This window comes from Buteo buteo, chromosome 9 (genome assembly GCF_964188355.1).
Source record: "Buteo buteo chromosome 9, bButBut1.hap1.1, whole genome shotgun sequence".
Classification (NCBI taxonomy): Eukaryota; Metazoa; Chordata; class Aves; order Accipitriformes; family Accipitridae; genus Buteo; species Buteo buteo.
Window position 1 is genome coordinate 8,703,259 of NC_134179.1, and position 23,593 is coordinate 8,726,851.

Consider the following 23,593-nt stretch of genomic DNA (forward strand, 5'->3'; position numbering starts at 1 on the left):
ACACCAGCCATAGGAACCAGAGGCTGCCCAGAACAGAGACACATCCCAAAGGACATGAAGGACATTGGTGTTCCTGCCATCCCATGGTTATTTCCCTTTCAAAACTTTGGAACTCCAACACTCACTAAATGACAGTGATTGTATGGTAGCCATGTACCCGTACGCTGATGGTACCGCTTTTTGACAGGAATTATTACAACAGGTCTCCTTCAGTGATGCAGTGGTTTGCTACCCAGAGGACTGCTTTACTGAAATGACCCCACCAGTTGTATCTAGATCTCACTGCAGGAGTGCAGAGGTCTTCACTTTTCATTCCTAATGGCAGAGTTACATATCCCTATGATTACTAAAACTTGCTTACATTACAGTCCTCTCTCTCCACAAGACGTTTCTGCAGTTAACTCCTTCTGCAGCCAAATGTCTGTCTCTACGTGCACGAAGTGAATGGAGCGCTTGTTTCCTCACCTGCTCCAGTGCCTGTTGGCCAGGAGACAACACTGAATAGAATTAAGGTAAGACATGGTCCTAAGGGAAACCTGTATTTCTACTATGAAAAGAAGCAAGTATCATTCCAAGCTAGCAGGCAGTGACCAAGAGGTGGTGTGCACCAGCAGCCCCCTTCTTTCATTACAGCATGAGATAGACAAAATGTCCAGCAACAGGGATTACTCCTCTGGGAATCCAAGCTCCTTGCTTCGCTTGCCAGGCATGCCGATGGAAAACCTCAGAGGCAAATATTCAACATTTGAGCAGATCTGTAATCAGCTACAACCGTACTCATCAGTTCAGGCATGCAGTGTTATATTTTCCCCCAACTGGCAATAAAAAGGTTATGTTAAATCATTGCTGTAAAATTATCATGTTGAGTTTTAGCACCATTCAAATCCTACCTGGCAGACAAAGATTATATTGACAAGATCTCTGTCACTTTGTTTTGGTGTGGAAGGTTTAAAACTTGTTCTGCAAGGCTATTAGAAAACGTACCATGATAAAGTAATTTTAACTATATAAATACATTACAAAATCTGTCGCTTTAAACAAATTGTGCTTTTTTTTGAAGCTTTCCTGAAAATAGATGTTTCTGCCCAAACTTGGATAACTTGGCCTAGATCTCAGGCTGTTTCAGGGTGGTGAACAATAGACTTCACAGCCAAATTATATCCCCTGGTGCACAATGAAACGAACTGCCATTTCTTCCCTCATTGCTTTCTTGTTTTCCAAAAGGCATGGATTTGTCCACACCTGAGACTGATTCTCGAGATTCAGCCAAACAAGTCAGAGCAGTTTGGGTGGAAGTAGATGCATTTATGAAATATGCTTCAGATTTGAGGCCACTAAGTGCTAACAGAATATTCATGTAACTTCCCTTAAAGGTGCCTAGTTGTATTAATAGTTATTCATTTATCTATTCAGATAAGAAAATAAAAAGTTAATCTTTAAAAAACAAAGTGCAACAGTCCTTTTCAGGACTTACTGCTGCAAACATGTACACTGACCCTACAAAACAATCATTGTGGTTTTGCCATTGATTTCAATAGAGGTCAACTCTCACTCATGTCAGTGAATACTGAAAACTCTCTTCCTTTAACTTTAAGCCTTGCATTATACTTGGTATACCCAGTCAACATACTCAAACTCTGCAGTTCCTTAAATTTGAAGTGAAGTGGCTGAAGTCTTCCAAATACTCAAACTTCCACCGCTTTCCTTAAAAACTTGGCTTTAAACTGATTCAGTTAAAGTTGTACAAACCTAATACGGACATTCTTACCTGGATTTAAGACTATTTTAGACTAACTTACAGCAGCTACTGATCAAGTGAAACTTCATGAATACAGGGCAGATTTAAATCCAGCTAAGCATGGTCCACTGAGATTAATTTTTAAAGTATATGTTTAAACAAGTTTAAAGCTCCAGTGGTGTAACTTTGAAATAGACAAACCTTACACTATTGCACCTCTGTGAGCTTTATTTGAAAGGATTAGGGCTTCCAAAAAATCTTGATATACGAAACATTTGTTAATCAGCAGAAAGTTATGGTTTTCTAAAAAGTTATCCAACAATAGTCAATCTACATTTTATCTCACAAGTATTTATATGGTTATTTGGAAAAGGCATATAAAAATTCCTGACAGCAGGATATTAAATGTGACCCTCAGGTTGTTCCACCTACATTGAACGTTGTTCTTCTAAAACTAGACTGCTGTTGTACCTGATTTGTTTTGTCAAGAAAAAAGCCAGTCATGCATCTATCTGAATGTTAAGAACGAGCATTCTTTTTCACAAGCACTAATATCACAAATCCAAAGTATGCTTATCAATTAATTTCAATGACACGGCTGAGGACAGAAAGCTGAAAACAAAGCAGGCAAGTAGCATCACAGGAAAAAAACCCAAATTATCCCAGTGAAAGTCTCATCCCATGCACACATTTCAGGTTGGTGTTCCTAATGCAGAAACAATCTACGAAAAAGTGCAGTACATTAAAAAAAAACAGAAGGGGGGGGAGTGGCGGAAAGGAAAAAGGAAAAAAAAAAAAAAGGCAAGTATAAAATTCACCTTTGGTAGGGACAAAAGCAGTTTTTCCAGCATGTCTTAAGACCTCCTCATATCATATCCTATCATTCTGCCTTTGAACCACTGTCAAAGGAAGACCATCCACATGTCGAGCAGAGTTGAAATGAGCAAGGGATCACATGTTTAAATCAAGTCAAAGTCAGAGCTGCAGTGAAGTGCTCTCCACTGAGGAAAAGGCTCTTTAATCTCTCTGAAATACTCATAAGGAATCATTTGAAACTGCTAGGAATGGAAACAAAAACAGTCGACTGGTCCAAAGATCAGAGCAGCCTCAGACATGAAGGTGACCCTTGCTTTCAGAAGAATAAAACCACAAACGAATCACAGTCATATTCAAAAAACCCAACCCAGCCTGGCTTCACCTCTGGTTCCCCCCAGCCCCCCAGCCTTTCCACAGCCCCTTTGTGCCTCAGCTCCCTGCTTCCCCCCAGGCAGCCACCCCCCAGCCACCCTCCCGAGCCCCAGCCCCACCATGCCCCGTCCCCATCCCGCCCCACACCCCCAGGGGCTCTGCCAGCCGAGGTGCCCACGCAGGGCAGGGGGCAGACGCCCTCGACGGATGCCAGTCCCACGGCCCCGCACCTCAACAGTGGCCCATGTCTTGGGCAGCAACGGGCACTGCAGAGCTTCTCACTGGGAAACCGAAGCCAGGCGCTGGCTGTCCCCCTTTCAGAGCCAGCAACTTCCAGAATCCAGCGTCGGGAGGAGAGAACCCCTCAGACTCAGTCCTCTGCTTGGCTCAGTGAAGGAAAGCTATTAATATGCACTGCATTTGGATATAACTGTCTATGTGAGTTTTGGAGATGTTGTACAGGAAGGATGCTAAAAATTGCTCAAGTTTTTTGCTTTGGGGACTTTTCCACAGGCTTCGATTATGCTAACAAACTTGAGAGGCTCTCTCTTTTGGAGACAATAACAAGAGTGCACACATTCAGTAGGTCTATCCTGTTCCAAACCAGGTCTGCACCGGTTGATTTGGTTGCAAATTGTAAGCACATCTCGCTGAAACTGTCAATATAGGAAGTGCTTATCAATTCATATATGGCACAGATAATGGCAGTTCAATGTACCTTTTGCTTCTGCTTAGAACAAACAACTTGCACAACACACAAGCATCAAAACAAGGTATTTCAGGTTTTACACACAATGCAAAGCTACGATATACTACAGTATTTAATGCACACCAATAGGAAAAGTTCCTAAAAAATACTCATGCAGTTTTTGTGCCACGGGATAGGTAATGGCTATTTCGTAGAAATAGATCCAACTGGCTCCATTGGAGCAGCAGTATAAATATTCAAAATAGAAGTAATAATAGGCCCTGATGTGAAACTTCTCTTTTTTTTTTTATTTTTTTTTTTTTCCCTTCCCCAAATCTGTCCCTTCTGCCAGCAAGGAAACACTCTGCTTAGGAGCAACTGCATCTTGCTACGAGAGTATAGTGGTGTGTTTGTGGGGTGGATTTTAGTGAAGTGTGCCACGTTGTTGCTAACATTGTTTGATTTAAGGAAGTATTTTAGGCATTTTAGTGATTGTTATTATTATTATTAATCTCATTAACAACAACAGAAAAAGAAACAACAGCAACAAAAAAACCAACAGGAAGGTACAGTGGGCTTCCTAACGCAAGAGGACTTCCAGCAGGCATAGTTACGAGAAGGCTGCTCAAACAACAGGTTGCATAGCTCAACAAGTAGCAACACAATTGTTTTCCAGAATGAAAAACAATGACGCAGGCATGTCATTGACTCTCTATACTACCTGTCCCTGGACCCTTCCTTCTTCTTGCCAGGGATCCACAAGCACACTTTGTTCACCGAAGCCAGCGGTACACAGCTTGTTCTGCTGGGCTTTGACACACACAGTGCAACAGCTGCCAGCGCCTCCACACATTTAGCGTAACAAAGAAAGAAAACCAGGTGCTGAGCTGAATGGAAACCACAGGGTGTAAATATTTTGATTTACAACATTTTCCCCAAAGAAAATTAAACCAAAAAATAACTTCCAAAAGTGCAAATGAAATAAAAATTGGCTTTCTGTCTGTGAACGGGGCTTTTTTTTTTTTTTTTTTTTTTTTGAGTTGGGAGGTTTTTTTCCTGCTATAGCTTAGTATTTGGTGTTTGGGTTTTTTCTTTTTTTCTCTCCTTTCTTTTATGTAGGGTTTGCTGTGCCTTTACTACCAATATTTGCCACTGTTTGAACCATAGACAAAAACATTCACCTAGCTGGTAGTATCTTAATACATTTCATAGTAGAACGTATACAAGAAAGAGGAAAAAACATACCAAATGAATCAGAAGTGATCAGTGCTTAAAGTAAATACAAGAGCCAGCACTGGCAAGAATCCACAGTATCAATACATACAAATGAAGCTGTGATGGTGTTTCTCATGGGGTGCAATCTGCCTGGATATTAATACAGAAGTATACAAAATCTAGCAGGGATATTGGAACAATGAATAGCTAAACTTTCACAATAACTTAAGATCTGTGAGCGAGTCTGCATTGAAGATATTCCACATTTTAAAAAGTGCCATCTGTCTGTGTCTTCCTCCCTCCCAAAGGAAGGGTGATGAATCCACATGATCTGTTATCAGGTAAGTTCAACTGCTTAAGACGACAAATATCTGGCCAGGTCCAGTGTATTCTTTAAAGAGTGGCAAATTATGACTTCAGTAACTATGTCTGTGCAAAATATGCCTCTTTCCTTTTAAAGAAACCAGTGTCTGTAACTCATTTAGAAAAGTTCCAACACGTACTTATGTCCTTCTCAGAATGAATAAGACATGAACTATTGAATCCCCCCAAAACAAGAAATCTGATGAAGCAGAGAAAGTTCTGACCTTCCATTTCGACGTGCAGGCCTTTAAAAACCAGGACACCTCCTTGGTAGCCCTCCTGGGCTGGCGATCAAACTATTGCTTGGAAAAACCATAAACAACCTAGTAATAAAACTCCAACATTAGTAGTTAAATGGTAACAGTGTATACCCTTTGAATCCACATTGAATCCATGAGCATTCCTCATCACACCTGTACAAGATTCATTTTTTTATGGTAAAAAGTCATCATCTGTTGCCTTGACAATCTTCTTTTAATACTCAGTAAATCCATTCATATGCCGAGTACCTTGAATTGTATTCCCATATTACACTGCCCTGTGACCTTTGGATCGTTACAGGAGACCCAGCACTCAGAAGGAGAAGCTGCAAGAGAGGACTTTGATCTCTGGCAATTAAAAAAAACCCCCAACAACAAAAAAACAAAACACCCCCCCCCCCAAAACAAAACTAATAAAAAAAACCCCCAAAAACAAAACCAACCAAAAAAATTCCCATGATTCTCCTTGAAATCAGCCCCTGTATGATGTACCCTCTTCTGCATTGTAGCAATAGTCTTAAGTCATAAATTAGATTAGTCTTCCATCAAATAACTTAAAAAAAGAAGGAATTGTAGCAGACCAGTTTTACCTGGCTTGACGCCAGTTAGCAGCCAGTTCATCTAGAGTCCCAGTCACACTGTTCAAAAAGTGAGCTAGGAAATCACATGAATGTTGAAAAAAATAATCTTCACATCGATGCAGGATTTTTCCAGGTTGTGGGGGGTCAGGGAGAGGGCAGACCTAGATGGGGCCACGGGTCCTATGAACAGTGAACAGGATATACATCACGACTTGGAGGTGCACCGCATTCAGGAGATGCCAGCCGTGGTTTGTATTGCACAGGTAAGAAGGAAGTTCCTCCTGACAGTCTGCCACCTGCATTAGTGATCTCTGCACATTGGCAAGTTCACAAAAGTGAAAACATTGAATTCTGTCATGATGGAGAAACACAGGAAGATGCCGTAAAGGGAAAGGCACACACACCCTAGCTTCTTATCCAGTTTCCATTTGTTCATGTGGACGCCAAAAACCTACAATAAACACAGAGTAAGCCACCACAGCAGGAACATTTTGAATAAAGTGGTAAATGCCCTTCTCAATTACAGGAGCATGAAGATGACTGTCCCCTTACTGATCATGGTCACCTGGAAGCAATCACAATGCAAGTACTGCAACAAGTGAGCTGAAGACCACAGCTGAAGTAAATCAGAGTAGCCCCCTCACAGTCATGGAAGCCACACTGACTTGCATCACCTTGAGTCCTGGCCCAAGGACCTTAATTTTCTGCAATGAATTTCATTTTGCCAAGAACAATCCCATTTAATTCAATCAGAAACATTTTCAAAGGCCAGATTCCTTTTTCTTCACTCAAAATACTTCATGTGCCCCTCTGCATCTCAATCTAGAGCCACATAGTCTACGGCTGGGCTTGACTTTGCTTAGTTTCCTTCCACACAAACTTCTTAAAAGACTGAAGTCTTGTGTACATGGGAATGGTGCTGGTATGCAATGCACAGGAGGACTCCCTATAGCAGCTGGTCTCATGATTTGGAAGATGTCACATAAATCCTCTTCTCTCTATCATTTCTAGTCTGCTATGTTGGACTTGGACAGGTCAGGGAACATGAGACACTAATATCAATAGAAAAATTGTCATGTCCAGGCAATATTTGTTCTCGTCTGCGTTGTGTTTCAGAAGGTTCCTAGAGAGGGCCAAAGCAAACTGTATAGCATTTTGTCTACCTGTCCAACAGGAGAACGGATCTCATCATACGTCAAGGGGATTCTGCTTCAACTCTAGCATGAAAAATAACTAACGATTACTAATGAATCTCCTGGGCTCCTCCCATAGAAAACATACAAATGAGAGCCATCTTGTGACAGTGATAGCTTCTGCAAAGTGCCAGGTTAAGGTCTTGGAAAGTTTACAAAAGGAATGACAATTCCTATCCCTTAACAACAGGCTTTGCAACCACTGTTACAGCTGGAGGTAAGAAAGGAATAGGTGAAGAAAACATCTATAAAAATCACTCTTTTGGAAATGACGAATGGAAAGACTATATACATACTGTGACAAAAACAGATGCCAGCAGGAGACCAACAGAATAGATAAGTCCTCTGCTGTTTAACCGAATCTGTAAAAGAAGGAAGTTTATAAAACCATGTCACAATTTCAAGCAACAGTATTTCTCTCTGCTGATAATTCTGTAATCCTAAACTGCTGAGTGGCTAAACACTGGCTTGCAAGCCATAATGACAAGTCAGACCATTACATCACAGATTATTTTGCCTACTCCCTATTGCCAAAGAATAAGTATTATTATTAGAGTAGCATCCTTAGGACCTCAGAGCATTTCAAACTGTTCCACCCCAACATGCGCTTTGTCATCCCTTATACTGTTACATCATGCAGTTTTCTTTTTGGCAATTAACTCCTATGTGAGTCCTGTAAAAACAAAGAGGGGAAAAGAAATTTTGCTTTCAGTCACTGTATTGGGTTTGTGTGGCAAGGTTTTGGTAGTGTGTGTGGGGGTTACAGGGGTGGCTTCTGTGAGAAGTTGCTAGAAGCTTCCCCTGTGTCCAACAGAGCCCATACCAGCTGGCTCTGAGATGGACCCGCCGCTGGCCAAGGCCGAGCCAATCAGCGATTGCACAGTGGTAGCACCTCTGTGATAACATATTTAAGAAGGAAAAAAAGTTGCTGGGACAGACAGAAATGGCAGCTGGAGAGAGGAGTGAGAACACATAAGAGAAACAACCCTGGAGACACCAAGGTCAGTGAAGAAGGAGGGGAGGAGATGCTCCAGGTGCCGGAGCAGAGATTCCCCTGCAGCCCATGGGGAAGACCATGGTGAGGCAGGCTGTCCCCCTGCAGCCCATGGAGGCTGGAGCAGATCTCCACCTGCAGCCCGTGGAGGACCCTGCGCCAGAGCAGGTCGGTTCCTGAAGGAGGCTGTGACCCCGTGGGAACCCTGCGCTGGAGCAGGCTCCTGGCAGGACCTGCGGATCTGCGGAGAGAGGAGTCCACGGAGCAGGTTTTCTGGCAGGACTTGTGACTCCATGGGGGACCCACACTGGAGCAGTGTGTTCCTGAAGGACTGCACACCGTGGAAAGGACCCACACTGGAGCAGTTCGTGAAGAGCTGCAGCCCGTGGGAAGGACCCATGTTGGAGAAGTTCATGGAGGACTGTATCCTGTGGGTGGGACCCCATGCTGGAACTGGGGAAGAGTGTGATGAGTCCTGCCACTGAGGAGGATGAAGCGGCAGAAACAACGTGTGATGAACTGACTGTAAACCCCATTCCCCATCCCCCTGCGCTGCTGGGGGAGGGTAGGTAGAGAATCTGGGAGAGAAGTTGTGCCCAGGAAGAAGGGAGGGGTGGAGGGAAGGTGTTCTGAGATTTGGTTTTATTTCCCATTACCCTACTTTGGTTGATTGGTAATAAATTGAGTTAGTTTTCCCCAAGTTGAGTCTGTTTTGCCGGTGATGGTAATTGGTGAGTGATCTCTCCTGTCCTTATCTCGACCCACGAGCCCTTTGTTATATTTTCTCTCCCCTGTCCAGCTGAGGAGGGGGAGTGATAGAATGCCTTTGGTGGGCACCTGGCATCCAGCCAGGGTCAACCCACCACAGTCACCAATTAATGCTTCACAGTGGGGGAAGATAAACAAGGACATACACAAACACATAATTTCTTCCCTACTCTTACTCATCTCGGTGAAGGAAACAAGTCAGTAATCTCACAGCCTGAACCTAAGCTGCTGAAAATCATCGGTATATCAAAGCATCATGGCACACTAGCACAGGCTGACCATTATTTAGCACTGAGGCAAATCAAGCAAAGAGACAATTTATTGCCTGCAGGGCTGCATAGAAATATCATCACTAAGGTACCCAGGCACACCACAGGTTCTGACGTAGCCATCTCCATGGCAGAGCCACAACTACATCCACTGTGCAAGTGGAGAACTGAGATACAGGTCCTCAAAGCTGTGGAGCTATTTAACTGCCATTTTTAGAGGCTTTGGAGTCTAACCAAAGGCACTTACCTGCATCTTTAAGCCCCAAATACATTTAAAAACATGTTTTTATGACATAAACCTAAAGCTACATAGGAAGGCTACAGGGAGTAAAGCCACCTCTCCAATGCTGGTCCTCAGCTAGGATTGTGCTTCTCCTCAGTTCCCCATTCTTCTCTTGGGGAGCTTAATCATTGTTCCTTTGGGCATTTTTATATGAAGTTCTCAAACTGTTATCACCTGCAGTATCGTCAAGGGAGCACTCAGGTGGAGTGTCTCAAGGCATTTCTGGAGGGGCTACTGTGTGAGGGAGACCCCCTCCTCAGGAAGGCTGGCTTCTCCAGGGAAGCAATAGGGAAGCTGCGGATTGGGTGTCATGGGTGACTGAACTGTAAATCTTTAGACCACCTAATATCAATTATTATCTTAAGGCCACTATAAGGTAACACAGTCCATTGTATTCCTCCCTGCACCTTCTATGCAATGAAACCCTACCTGAAGTTGAGTTTCAACTGACAGTCACAAAACTGTACTATTTAGTAATCGACTATTTAAGTTTCTTGGCAGAGATCAATCTTAGCAAGAAATTATGTACAAGTATTTTTGAAGGATGCTTTAGAAAAGGACATTGCTATTGTTTGTCTAGCAGACTTTGATTTTGTGCAGTGCAGGTATATTTTCAGTCACACCACTCTGCTGCTGAGGTCAAATAGCAAAACTAAATGCAGTGATCTTCCTTAAATGGGCTGGTATCCATTCTTAATTGGTCAGCTTGTTCTACATTTGTATACAAAGAAAAGTAAAAACATTAGTTTTTACATTCCTGCAAATGATCTGCAGACAAGAAAATAGTTCCCAGAATGAAAGTTCATCCACCTCAAACAACAAATTTTTTTCCAACAGCTGGATTTATTTCTTGGTTTTTAAACTGTTTTTAGTCCAATAAACAATTCAAGCTAAACTTCTATGCTACGACATTATTTTCTCAACTGTCAACACAGAAAATAATGGTACATAGTGTATCACTGGCTGCTTTTCAGTGATCGCATTCTTCCAGTTAGACTATAAAGAAGCCCATTTGCAAGAGAAGTGGGTATTGCTAATTTGATGATAAGCAGCACTACAATTTCATGAATGCAAGACTGCTGAGGCACTTGTATCGTTTTGCACCACAGTCAGGAAAAACTTCTCACCCAAATATTGCTCCCAAATCCAGAGTAATGACTTAGCTTCATTCCCCAAGGACAACTGAGGGGAGAGTCTGACTTCCAGAGTCAAGGAAAGGATTACCGGTTCTGACATTTTGCAAACCTGAGCCTGCAATGAACTCCATACACTCAGGATCCTCTATGCAAATCCATGTTGAAGACAAGGTCAAATATGCTGCAAAAAGACAATCCCGGAAGGATTTCTCTATTCTCCTGTACATGCTCAAGATTCAGCATGACAACACATTGCTCTACTTCTAATAAGCCATGATAAGCATGAATAGGTCTTGTACAGCTACTAGACACCAGAATTGTTATAGCGTTTGTACTCACAAGCATCCCACCAATTTGCAGAGCTCTGTTGCTGCCTGAGATTTACTGTTAACTTCATGTATGTTAAAATACTGGCTTAAACAAATGGCACATTTTCCTTCTTTACCGATTTTTGCCATCATAAAAAAGGCTACAGCCGTGATGATCATTTGTTCTTAAAGTTGTTACAGGATTTCTTTAAGATATAAGCTGTAAGAGTATGTATGTACAGTGGGACCATTATATTCCTATGGCCATTATATGTAAAATACAATATTCTCACTAGACTGACTGTCCAAAGAAATGAAGGACTTGGATTGCTTCAGAGTGTGAAGGCCAATTTTGGGACTGTCTGCATAACTGAAGGTGAAAAATGTAATGATCCCACTGTTAATGTAAACTGCAGGTTGTAAGTGGCAGACAGGAGGAAGTGTATTCTTGCAGCTATGAAAGAAGTCTCTAAGGCCACTGCAGCTTTTATTACCAGTCCTCAGCAAACCTCAAAGTTTTGCTGAAACAAGAGCTGGCTCTTGGGATGAGAGACAACATCAGGTTCTGACCCAGAAGACCTTTTTCTTTGATACCCTACAGTGTGTTTCCTGTTACACTAAGGAGCCAGGACAAGCTAATTTGGGGGCTCTGTGCACACATAACTGCTCCTGGTAGAGACAGACTTGTCCACTGTGCTTCGTTGACTTCCATGTGTCCACTCCTCTTCTCCTGCTTCCACTACTCTGAATGGTCCATACATGACACCTAACCTGGATTTCCATTTTAGTTAGTCTAAAACGCAAAAAACCCCTAAACTAACTTTGTGTAACTAAAATACAAATTTAAAGTCACCTTCCCTGCTACTCCAAATAAGCAGCAGTTGGCTAGGAAAGACAGATACTATTTTACAATAAATTTCTGTCTGGATTTTGGTCAGGAATTCTGTTTGACCAGTGCCAATATCCATAAAAACTGTCAGTATGAAATACATCAATCGGAAAGGAATCTACAGGAAAAGGAAGCAAATGAAGCAGCTGGAATTATTTTAGCATGGAAAATGTCTGAATTCAACCTAAAGTGCAGATGCTGCTTCTCAGTTACATCATTAGCCTCCATAAAACCAGCAGACATTTGGAAAGAAGACCATGCCAAAGGCCTCTGTGTCTAATTTGCTGAGGACAGTGCTTACAAAGAGAGATGTTTGGGGCTACTTTTTTTAGACTATCTGCGAGGCTCCTCTCTGGAGGCCATTCAGGGGAATAAAAGTTGCTATTAGGGATTATTCAAAAGTAGAAAGTGCATGCTAATTATTTATGACAGCTTTATGAATGTAACAGTAACACACATCATGCTGATCCCACACGGGCAAAGCAAACGTGGCAACCCCTTCAGAAGCGTGAGCACCGATTTTGCCTTGCAGTGGTGCTGCATTAAAACACTTGAGTTTCACTCCAGGTTGGCAGTTCTCAACTTGGGCTTAACTAGCAATGCTCCTGGCCTGGGATCTAGTCCAGCTCCCACTGTTGTGCAAAGCAATTAGCTATTCATTAACCCAAATAACAAGAACTTTCCTTTACAAGGTTTGACTATTCCCATAAAAAGGAAGGATTTCCTGGGAGGGGTAAAAGGCTGTTTTCTAATGCAATTTTCACTTTCCAGTGCTTTTTGCTCCAAAAAAAATTGGACCATTTGTTAGGGTCATCACCCGATACCTCACTCTGCCACGGGACAGCAGGATTAAAACCCTTCCATGTACATAGCAAAGGGTGGTTTCCCTGGGCGAGCTAATGCTAGCTGTGGAATGCACTTTGTCAGGAAGCTCATTTGGCTGAACTGGATACATATCACAGCTGGACTTTCTGGAAGAAAAGTGCAATTCTGTGTAAAAACCTTGTTGGTGAGCTCAAAGCACTATAAAAGCTGTGCAGAATTCCAGATGTTTCCACTGTGGCTCAGGAGCCGATGCATGCATGGCATCTCCCTGCCATGCCACAGAGCAGGCATAAAAGGGACAGAAGAGGACAAAGACAACAGGTGAGAAGGGCTATAAAACAATGCAAAGCGAACGAAAAATGACAGACAGCTGGAACAAACTGACATTGATGTAAGCTGTCCTCAAAGCCGATTTGCCCTGGGATGGCTGAGAGGTAGATTCCATGGATGGGTGCTGCGTGTAATTCCAGATGGACTGGGCTTGCAGTATACATGCTGTGGAGTTACTCTATGTGGACACAAATAGGCCAATTAATATGGCTTGCTGTTTGTGCACAGAACAGCTCTGCACAGTGTGTACAGGGAGTCCAGCTGCACATGATGCATTGCTTTCCTGGCATGTGCTGGACGTCTGACCTCACTAGACTTTCGCACATGTGGAGAATGGCATACGTTCAGGCACTGTGCCCGGGGTCTCTGGGTTATTCAAGACAGCCCTGGAGCAAGCTGATTTACACCTGTAAGAAACCTCCCTCATTGTAGATATAATTCCTGTTTAAGCCTGTTGCCCAGATACCTCTTACTGTAAAGGTTTCTTGGACTAATATAGTGCTTTGAGATTCTTGCAGACTTTAGAGCTCACATTGAGAAGAGAATGAAAGCTGTCTGGGTTTGTTCAGGACCAAAATACAATGGTAGTCTAGTCTCTGAGGGGCATTTTTTGCTAGATATTCTCACTCCAACAAAGAAAGGTCTCCTTAGAGCTAGATGAAACTCACTGCCAAGCATCGGGGGGGCTGCAGCCCGACGACTTGGAGACATGTTCTCCAGTAAACCTTGCACTGGTGGTATAAGGGGCTTCCAGCATCAGATAAGCCAGCAGCGACTTCCCTGACGCACACGTCACATTAGAGCACTCCCCATTTACCATAGCTGAGGGAGGTAGGCTTGAGCAAATAGCCCACATAGCTTGGGGCATGAGTGCATATTCCCTTCTATCAAATCTGCTGCTGGGCACTGAGGTATTTAATTCTTGCATTATGAGTAACCAGAGGACTGCTGCCAAAGCTCTTGGCTAGTCTATGCCTAGCTCTGGAAATAGTTCTCTGAAAACATAACGGAAACCCCCAAATAATAATGAAAACAAGAACGTTTAATTCTAGCTATTACTTATCTATCACCAACAGAGAGAACATACAGTTTCAAAGGAGACAGGTTCAGATTTGCTCTAAGTCTGCTGCAACTCTGCACAGTAGTACACTTACTGGTGCACAGCAGGGGTTGCTCATCACAACAAAAAGGCAGCTCTAACAGCTTCCTACTGTTTTATCCTACCTGCTAATGCTAAAGGTTTTCCTACAATCCCCTCCTGTTTGGCCCAGGTCTATGTTACAGCCATTCTGTCCACCGCAATGGCTAGAATCACAAAAGCCACACAAGCAGGTGTGCTTTTTTTAACTTTCTCTCCAGCTCTGGTAGCCTTTCAACATTTTCTAATCTAATACACACCTATCAATTTCAGAAAGTAATCACACAGAACCATGAATTGTTTTATACCATATTGTTCAGTGGTTCCGAGATAGTTAAACCCGAACTAGGCTGAATAGCCACTGTTCACTTATTTCTCATTTCTCTCATTTTAGTTCTCCACTTGCCTAAATGATCCTTTCTTTTTCTGCATTTGATTTTGGACTACCTGCTGCTGTTTCACACATTTCCCATAAGCCTACAGCTCTGGAAATACAGTTTCAACTGACAAACTATTCCCACTTCTCCAATTATCACTGTAAGTCTGCCCTATTTCTTATTGTGACTTCTAACTGCGAGCACAGGAGCTCAGAAGACTCTGAAATTTGGTACAAAAGCTTGAGAAAAATGTGTCCTTGATCTGCCAAATTAGGGTAGAAATCATTCAAGCAGCCTTCTCATGAGACAAGTGCATTTCCTACAAAAGGCAATGGAATAGGTTTTCTCAGGGTATGTGACAATGTGTAAGTTCAGGGAAAACAAGGCTAGCAAAACATTCAAAACTCACAGTAAGGGAGGAGATAATTTCAGATTCTAGCAAAGAGCAGAAAAAGGGCCTCAGCTGGAGTCTTCTTAATTATAGAAGGAAAAGCTCAGTTCTCTGTTCGTTTAAGAATAGGAAATGCTTCTTACCCAGGAGAGAACTGTCTGCAGATGAAATACTCCCTCATACTGCAAGGAGGAAAAATCAACATTCCCAAACTCTCCTTTGAGGTTTGGCTTGTATCTAGCGGCTAAAGCAAGCCAGAAGAATGCTCTGTTTTGACTGATCACACATGAAAGGTTTGCAAGGTTCAAAATCTACTCTGTCTGAATCTGAACAGAGGCTGTCTCCCTGCTTCTTGTGTAGCAAATACAAAGATGCTGCCACCAGCTCCAGCTATTCCCATGCAGCTCCTGCAGGCAATAAGTAACTGAGGCTGAAGCTAAATAGCAGAGGAAAAACAATGGAAATAAAAGCAATTCCATTCTTCAGTTCTTTTCTGGAAGTTGCTGAAGGGAAAACACGGAGCTATTGCCAAAACCCCAACTAGTTTTGCTCCAGGGTCCAAATATGAGAGAAATTACCTCATTCAGGAATATTAGAAGGACTCTGCTATGTTTCCAGTCCCTTGGCTGAAAAAGCTGCAGGTCCTCTGTTTGGGGATCCTTTTCCTGCAGTGTTGCTGCCTGGCAGTGGAAATTCAGTGTATATCCTGCATTCCCTACGTCTTGCCACGAGACAGCAGTCTCAACAAACTGGAACTTCAGACATGTGCTGCACTCCTGCATGTTTCAATGGAATTTCCTTCTTGGAACTTTTTTGAGACTCCTAAGGAAGTATCCTTGGTTTGCTCTGTATCACACAATTTACTTTGCAGGGTGCACAGCCGGCAGTACGCAACATGGAGTGCTGCACATAGACACTCAAGGTATTAAGCAAGAAATGCAGGGGTTATGGTTGGAGAGAATTCCTGTATTGTTAGGAGCTTTGGAAGGGACCAGACACTTTTGGTCTACAGACTTTTGGTCTACTATAGTATAATCATCTCAGTCTCCCTGTCATGAAACCAGGGAGCAAATGCAGTCAATACATGCAAACTATTCCAGGAAGCTCGAGGGACTAGTTAGTAGCTTCAGTGCGTACCTGCTGCTGTGCCCTTCCATAGGTTTTTGGGATCAGCAAATAAATTAATCCATTAATACCTGCCAAGCTGCATAATGCTGCTGTGGTGATACCAGTACATCAGGCTGCAGATGCTAACGTGACAGCTGGAAAGAGTCTGGCACCCCAGAGCAGGAGGAGGAGTAACATGTACACAAGTGAAAGGTGATGCTGTGGGAAGCAGGGACCCCTGCAGACACTCAGAGTCACCACCCTGTTGCTATCCTCGACCTTAATGTTTGCCCTGATGACTGACAGATCCACTGAACCTATCCTCCCTCTTCCCTCAGAGGATTTAAGGTGGTCTGTATGCAGATACCTGGGCCAGAATGGGGCAGGGAACAGGTACAAAGACGTTGGCTGTGAGGACATGAAGGCCAGCTTTGTCCTAGTGTCATAAGATTCATCATAGTGCTTTGTAATGAAAACATTGAATAGCAAACTGGTCAAAGAGTAGCAAAGCAGTGACATTTGCCATCCTGATGCGTGTTTCTCGAGTGTCCACTTCCCTTTGGATTCTCCAATGTCTAACAAGGCTTGCACTGGCATTACTCCTTCTCTCTCTAGCTGCCTGTTTGCATGAAAGGAATGTAACATCTCTAAGACTTCTAACTTACTGCCAAATTTTGCTGAAACCAGCTAAAATTATCAGGCAGAGGAGTGATGGATAGACATATGATTATACTCCCAAATGCTGATGTGAATAAATGAACCTGGCTGTTTATTCTTAGGCTAAAATTCCTGTTCTCTAAAATACTCCTGGCTGATGTCTGTTTTACAGCTTCACATCCAAAAAAAGATTCCAGAGGGAAGCAATTGGATGTAAGACAGAGAGCAAATGTCCTTCCACTCCGGATTTGCCAGGGCCACTGGGGAAGGATGCTTACAGGATTACAGAGTCAGCAACATGTCCAGGACTCAGAGCTGGAAGAGACGAGAAAGTGAACTATTTCAAAGGTCTCTCTAGGTCCAGAGGGAAGCTGCTTTTTCTCCGAAAGTCCTGCTAGCATGCTAGATTAGCTATGCACAATAACAAAAGCCCAGAGGTGCAGCAGGAGCATGGCCAAGTGACCTCTGAGTAGTGGAGATGGAAGCTCCAGTGGGAAGCACAGAGGAAGGCAGAGTTAGTGCCTGGACATTAAGAGGTGTCCAGAAATAACAAGGATTCTTAAAATAATAAACATATAGCTGGGTTAGAGACTAGATATTGCAGAAACAAAAGGGATCTGAAGCTGTCTGATTTTGACTAGATCTGCCTTTGGATGGGAAAAGCATCAGTGGCCTGGCCCAAGTCAAGAACTATGGGACTGACAACTGAGTTGAAGGCAAGGGGTGAGGGCAGAGGAGAACCTTTTCTTCTCTGCACCAACAGTAACATTTTCCTGGAGAAGCATGAGATGGAGCATTCTCCGGTTTGGGTTTGGACTGACTCCAGTCGGCACTGGAAGGAAATGAATAAAAATCCTGTGCTGCACATTGATGATCACACTGAGACAGACCTGGTTTGTGGAAACAGATACACACAGGTGAGGCAGGATGAATGATATTGGAGACCAGTGCCCTGGAGCATACAGTGGTTTTGCAAAGCGCTGCCTGGTGTGCCAGCTTCCTACATCACATCATGTGGGTGCAGCCCCCCTGTTCAGGCTGGGTCTGTGACTGTCCTGCAGTCTCCACTAGTGGCGTACCAACATCCTACAGGAAAACCTTTCATTTTAAGTAGGGAAACAGAAGAAGAGAAACTTTCTTCTCTAAAACAGGTGACAGATGCTTGCAAGATGCAGTCTGAGAAGCAAAAGATGGTTTTCCATTCTTTTCTTGTAACAAGAAAGTAAGAATAAAATAAATAATAAGCTGAAACATCCATTGACAATGGGCCTGGGAAAGGGGTAGTCAGAAGTGGGAGAGGCACTTAATCAAAACAATTGCAATTTAGCAACCCAGCACCAGGATGTGTCTCAAGAGATTCAGTCCACTTCCACTTACCAACTGTGTGACTTCCAGCAAGTCCATTCGTCTCTCAGCAAGTCCCCTCTTGCTCTTTTCCTGTCTTATCTATTAGATCACAAGCTGTATTTTCCCCTCTCAGGCACTATCTCATAGAATGAAGTTGTTTAAACAAGAAGTTCTGATTCTGCATGGGGCTTCTTGTGGTTACTGACAGGTGTATGATAAAACTAGGCAGTAACTGGGACCTTACGGGACAATGCTTTCAATATATTGATGTCTCACAACCAGCCACAAGCTTCCAGGCTGCATCTCATCCAAAGCTCTCTGCTTACTTCAAATCAAAATGCACCATCTGTAAAATGGGCTCTGAAATACCCACCTGCCCTTAGGGAGTTTAAGGAAGGCTCAAACACAAGCTCATCCTACAAAGGGTGCTACAGCAGCTGAAAGCACCATTAGCAGTGAGACTGCTCTTCACATTCAGAATGAAACCCCATAAATCTCCTTCTGGTTGGGAGCAGCTGCTTGGCTGGTTAGTGTGTGAAGCCACTTTTACCGCATGTGGCTGAGAAAGTTCAGAATGAGCATAATCACAGGACACCATGCTGCCACATGCATGTGCACACTGCATCACAGAGGCAGACAAAGGGAAAGAAAAAGGGAGCAAATCCTCTTCTCCATTTCTGCACACTAACATGCCAGAACTCTTTACACCAGCATTAACAGGGAGCAAAATCTGGCCACAGGGTATTCTGAGTCAGGCAGTCTGGAACAAGAGATACATAGGGATTTTATGGAGTATGATATTAGAGAAATACCATACTCTGGAGAAAGCCCTGAGTGTTTAGAGTTCCAGAAAAATAAGGCTGGAGGGGGCTTCGAGGAGGCTCTTCTACATTAAAGCTTAACTTTCAAATCACAGAGTCTACTGTTTTTAGCTTCCACAACAGCTATTACTGCCTTAACAGCTTGTTTATTACCTACTTTCAGCAAAAGCTTAACATTGCCACAGTCCTCTTCTATTAAACATTCTGGGGAGGCAGTCATGTTTTTGGATGGCTATGCAAACGTAATCACGATCAAGCAAGCTCTTTTTGTCTTTTACAAATCTCTGCTTCCCTCTGTACACAAGACAGGGGCAGCACGATGGCTTTGAGGAGTTGAGATGCTACAAAGACAAATCTGGGTTCTGTCAAATACCAAAGGAGCAGTGCTAAATCATGACTATTTGCTCAGAAATTACCTAGTGCTTCTGACTCACACTCACATTTAGTGGACCAGTAGGTTGGCCTGCCTGTGAACCCCCACACAGTGAGCAGGCCTTGCTCGTGTGACCAGCCCAAGGCTCAGCCCTATGGACCTCAGAGAGCAGGAGCTCCTTGTCTTCTGACCCTGCTGAACTCGGTGCCAGGCACATCAGCAGGGCTCCCTGAATAACAAATAGCACCTTGCAGCTCTTAATGCTGTCACCAGGCTACACCTGACCCAGCTAACTCTAGCCTTTTCTCGCAACTTAATAATACCTAAATAATTAATTACTAATAACATGGGGGATGGAGGGGGCAGGCTTGTTTTGTTTTGAAGTCCAATTATCCAAGGATTTGGAGAGAAATCCAGGAACTGCAAGTGAAAACTGAGGAACCTCTCTTTGCTAATTGTGGGGCTGTTTCCAAGACTGCCTTTTCTAACCATGTGATCACACTGTACAACGAACATTTTGGGTGTGCAAAACAGTAGTGACATTGTTATGCCTCCATGAAAGCTGGCTGCTTCTGTTCAGCCACTTGTTTTCATCCTTTTCCACAAAAATACACATGAGCTACAGATAAGCTGCTCATTAAAGAAAGGGATTTTATTCCTACAGCATTGCTTCCTTTTGTCACTCCTGCATTCAAGAAGAGGGAAGACCCAAGAACTACAGCCTGGTCAGCCTGATCTTGATCCCTGGGAAGGTGATGGAGCAAATAATCCTGGGAACCGCTTAGAAACATAAGAAAGACAAAAACGTGATTGCGAGTAGACATACAGATTTGTGAAGGGGAAATCATGTTTACCCAGCCTGATAGCTTTCTATGATGAGGGGGACTTGCTGGATGAGGGGAGAGCAACAGATGTTGTTTATGTTGACCTCAGCAAGGCTTTTGACACTCTCTCAAACATCCTCATAGGCAGACAGAGGAAGAACAGACTAAATAAGTAGACAGTGGAGTGGACTGATAACTGGCTGAACCGCTGCGCTCAAAGTCCAGCTGGAGGCCAGTCACTAGTGGTTTACCCCAGGGGTCAATACTGCTTAATGTCTTTAATAAAGAACCGGATGATGGGGCAGAGGGCACCCTCAGCAAGTTCACAGCTGATACAAAACTGGGAGGGGTGGTGATGTACCAGAGGGCTGTGCTGCCATCCGGAGGGACCTGGACAGGCTGGAGAAATGCGCAGGCAGGAAACTCATGAACATCAACAAAGGGAAATGAAAAGTCCTACACCTGGGAAGGAATAACCCCATGTATCAGTACATGCTGGGGCTGACCAGCTGGAAAGCAGCTTGGCAGAGAAAGACCTGTTGATCCTGGTGGACACCAAGCTGAAGTCTGCAATGCACTCCTGTGCCATGGAGCACCAAAAGCATCCTGGGCTCCATTAAGAGAAGCGTTGCCAGCAGGTAGAGGAAGATGATCATTCTCTACTCAGCACTGGTGAGACATCTGGAGCGCTTGGTCCAGTTGTGGGCTCCTCGATAAAAGGAAGATAGGGACTTCCTGGAGCAAGTCCAGTGAAGGCCCACAAGGATGATTTAAGGGACTGCAGCATCTGACATACAAAGAGAGGCTGAAAGAGCTGGGACTGTTCAGCCTGGAGAAGAGAAGATTCAGGGGGATCTTACTGCTGTGTATAAATACCTGGTGAGAGAGGATACAGAAAGTGCAGCCAGACTCTTCTGAGTGGTATCCATTGAAAGAACAAGAGGCAACTCACACAATTTTAAATGTGGAAATTCCATTTAAACATAAGAACACTTTTTTACTGCGAGAGCAGTCAAACACTGGAACAGGCTGCTGAGAGCAGCTGTTCAGCCTCCACCCTTGGAGGTATTCAAGACCCAACTGGACATGGTCCTAAGTATCCTGGTCTAGCTGACCCTGCTTTGAGCAGAGGGTTGGGGACTAGACATCTCCAGAGGTACTTGCCAACCTCAACAATTCTGTGATTCTCCAGCCTTTTAACTTTGCATTCACTCCGTGATTGTAATCAAGAATATTCCTTCTGTCCTACACTGCTGTCTGAGTGCCGTACAGCTAACAGCAATAGCAACAGTGAATTCCTTCTAGGACTTCACAGCATCTCCTGCTTTTCTTTCTCAGAAGGAAGCTTACAACAACTTTGGGGGCAGGGGGATGGCTCTTATAATTTGGGAAGTAAAGGATGATTTCATTGGCATTGGGCAGTTTTTCTCAAACAGGAAAGCTCTGCAGTGTTTCCTGATGATGGTCACACTCTAAAATACCCAGTTATTTAACAGCTTCCTTCACCCTCCAGTGTGTTAGTTTAGAAACGGCAGAATTTTTCTTACCAGAAGACCTACAGGTCTGCTCTATCCTTTACTTTCCACCTATGTGTTCATCCACTCTGGTATATTAAAAACAGGATCATTCTCCTTACTTGGAATATATTCAATGCGTGAAAATACAGTATACTCTAGTGAGTTAGCTTACTTCAGCACAGACTGCTGCCTTTAAGGAGGAAATGGAAGTACTTGTCCCCCAAAGGATGGGGAATGTCCACTGACAATTAATTGCTACTTCTCCCAAATTGTAACAGAGCACAACTATTTGTTTCTTCAAATCCAATCCACAGAATTTTGGACTTCATTTTTTTTTCCTAAATAGATATGTTTAAAAAAAAAATAATTAATAAATAAGAATCATGTGAACAAATGTAGGACTTACATATGATCCATAATTCACTGCTAGGGTCTGCAAAGCCCACGGCAGGCCTAGGCCAATTAAAATATCAAAAACATTGCTTCCGATGGAGTTGGACACAGCCATATCTCCCATACCTGCAGGAATGGAAATCATGTCCAATCAGACATACACTCAGAAAAGTCTTTCAACTTCTAAAGTGAAATACATTAATCTGAGCTAATCCAGACAATTTCCACAGATTAAGGCAAGAGTTAAGGGAGATCCCCCTCACCCCATCCCTTCCCTCTCCCCTTTGTCCTCCCCACCATACAAGGCCAGCAGGGTTGAAGGGGCTGAACCCACCTTCCAGGATCATCTAAGAACTTCCCTCAACTAATACTCCGCTGCTGTGGGGACCCTGGCCACTGGCTGTGCTGGCTGTGACCTGCTGGCACTCTGTTGCCATGCTCAGTGGGGCTTTCGATGCTTTACTGTAACCATGACACATGAGTTTCTATACTGGACTGATTAGATAAGGTCTTTGGGTAGTCTATTAAGTAGCCGGTTGTTTCAATGAAGAGCCACCGGGTTTGTTCCCCAAAGCAGTACCGACAACTTTCTTTTTCTCTTAAAACACCTGTTGCTGGAGTCACAAGGGGGAGAAAAAAAAGTTTTCCTTAAAAACAGTAGTATCTTCCAGACCTTATGACTGTGGAGAAAAGCTGGAAAGTGACCTGAAAGACCCTTATGCTATGTTCTAAACAATTCTATACCACCAATATTTAAATTAAGAAAAATGTTGTGACTTTTGGGGAAGGCTCGAAGTTAACAATAGTGCCAAAACTCGTTCCAGACTGTCATTAAGAACCTGTTAGCTGCTTTGCAATAGCAACATAATTAATTTCCTTCTTTGTTCTTGTTTTAAATTTCAGCCTCAGGAAAAGGGCTCTGTATGTTTTCACATTCTGGATACACCTCTGCTACCTAGAGAGGAAGAGTACACAAGGAAACACTTCCATAGCAGTACAACATCTCTGTGATGAACCTACCTTGCCTTGCCACGATAAGGCTTGCCATGCAGTCTGGCACACTGGTTCCAGCTGCCAAGAAAGTGATGCCCATGATCACATCTGGAATTCCCAGTGTGTAGCCAATGATTGTCACCTAAGGAGAGGAAATAAACTGTCAAGCTGTTTACAAGAATTGAAATCAGAGACCAGCTTGGCCCAGTTCTGCAAGATGCTGTGAGACAGAGTTTATTGCTCAGTGCAAACTCATGCTTTCTTTAAAGAGAAGCATATCATGTAAAGAGGTCTGCAGCAAGCTAACAGGCTCAATGACCCAGGCAGTGCACAAAACTCTCCTGTGAACAGGCCAACTACGCTTGGATTTCCTTGTGTTTTTATTTATCCCCTTCTACCTTTAGGATAATGAGGTAGAATTAAGTTCCTGTTGACTAGAGTAGTTGTGCAAGAATCTGGCTTTTGTTCACGCTGAGTTCAAAGTGTTATCATTCACAACTCTGTCTCTCAAGCTTGCTTGCTCCAAGAAAAGGAAAAGCTGTTGAGGCCAGATTCTTACTAGCATCAGGGCCTCTTTACACTGCCCTGCACAACAAGGAGGTGTTAAACTGGTGCAAGTGTAATTTT

At 43.4% G+C, this 23,593-nt stretch overlaps 1 protein-coding gene across 4 annotated transcripts in view; it reads right to left on the bottom strand.

The window, feature by feature from the left end:
• LOC142034287 (sodium/potassium/calcium exchanger 3-like) overlaps positions 1 to 23,593 on the bottom strand; it is a 282,832-nt gene that overhangs the window by 99,457 nt on the left and 159,782 nt on the right. For 3 of the 4 annotated variants that reach the window (XM_075035262.1, XM_075035261.1, XM_075035263.1), the window contains 2 exons: positions 22,994 to 23,108; positions 21,987 to 22,099 (listed from right to left, as the gene is read on the bottom strand). In XM_075035262.1, the coding sequence (XP_074891363.1) occupies positions 21,987 to 22,099; positions 22,994 to 23,108 (228 nt within the window). Of the gene's footprint in view, positions 1 to 3,805; positions 6,485 to 7,522; positions 7,589 to 21,986; positions 22,100 to 22,993; positions 23,109 to 23,593 lie in introns of those variants that run through there. The other variant, XM_075035269.1, reaches the window with a different exon arrangement.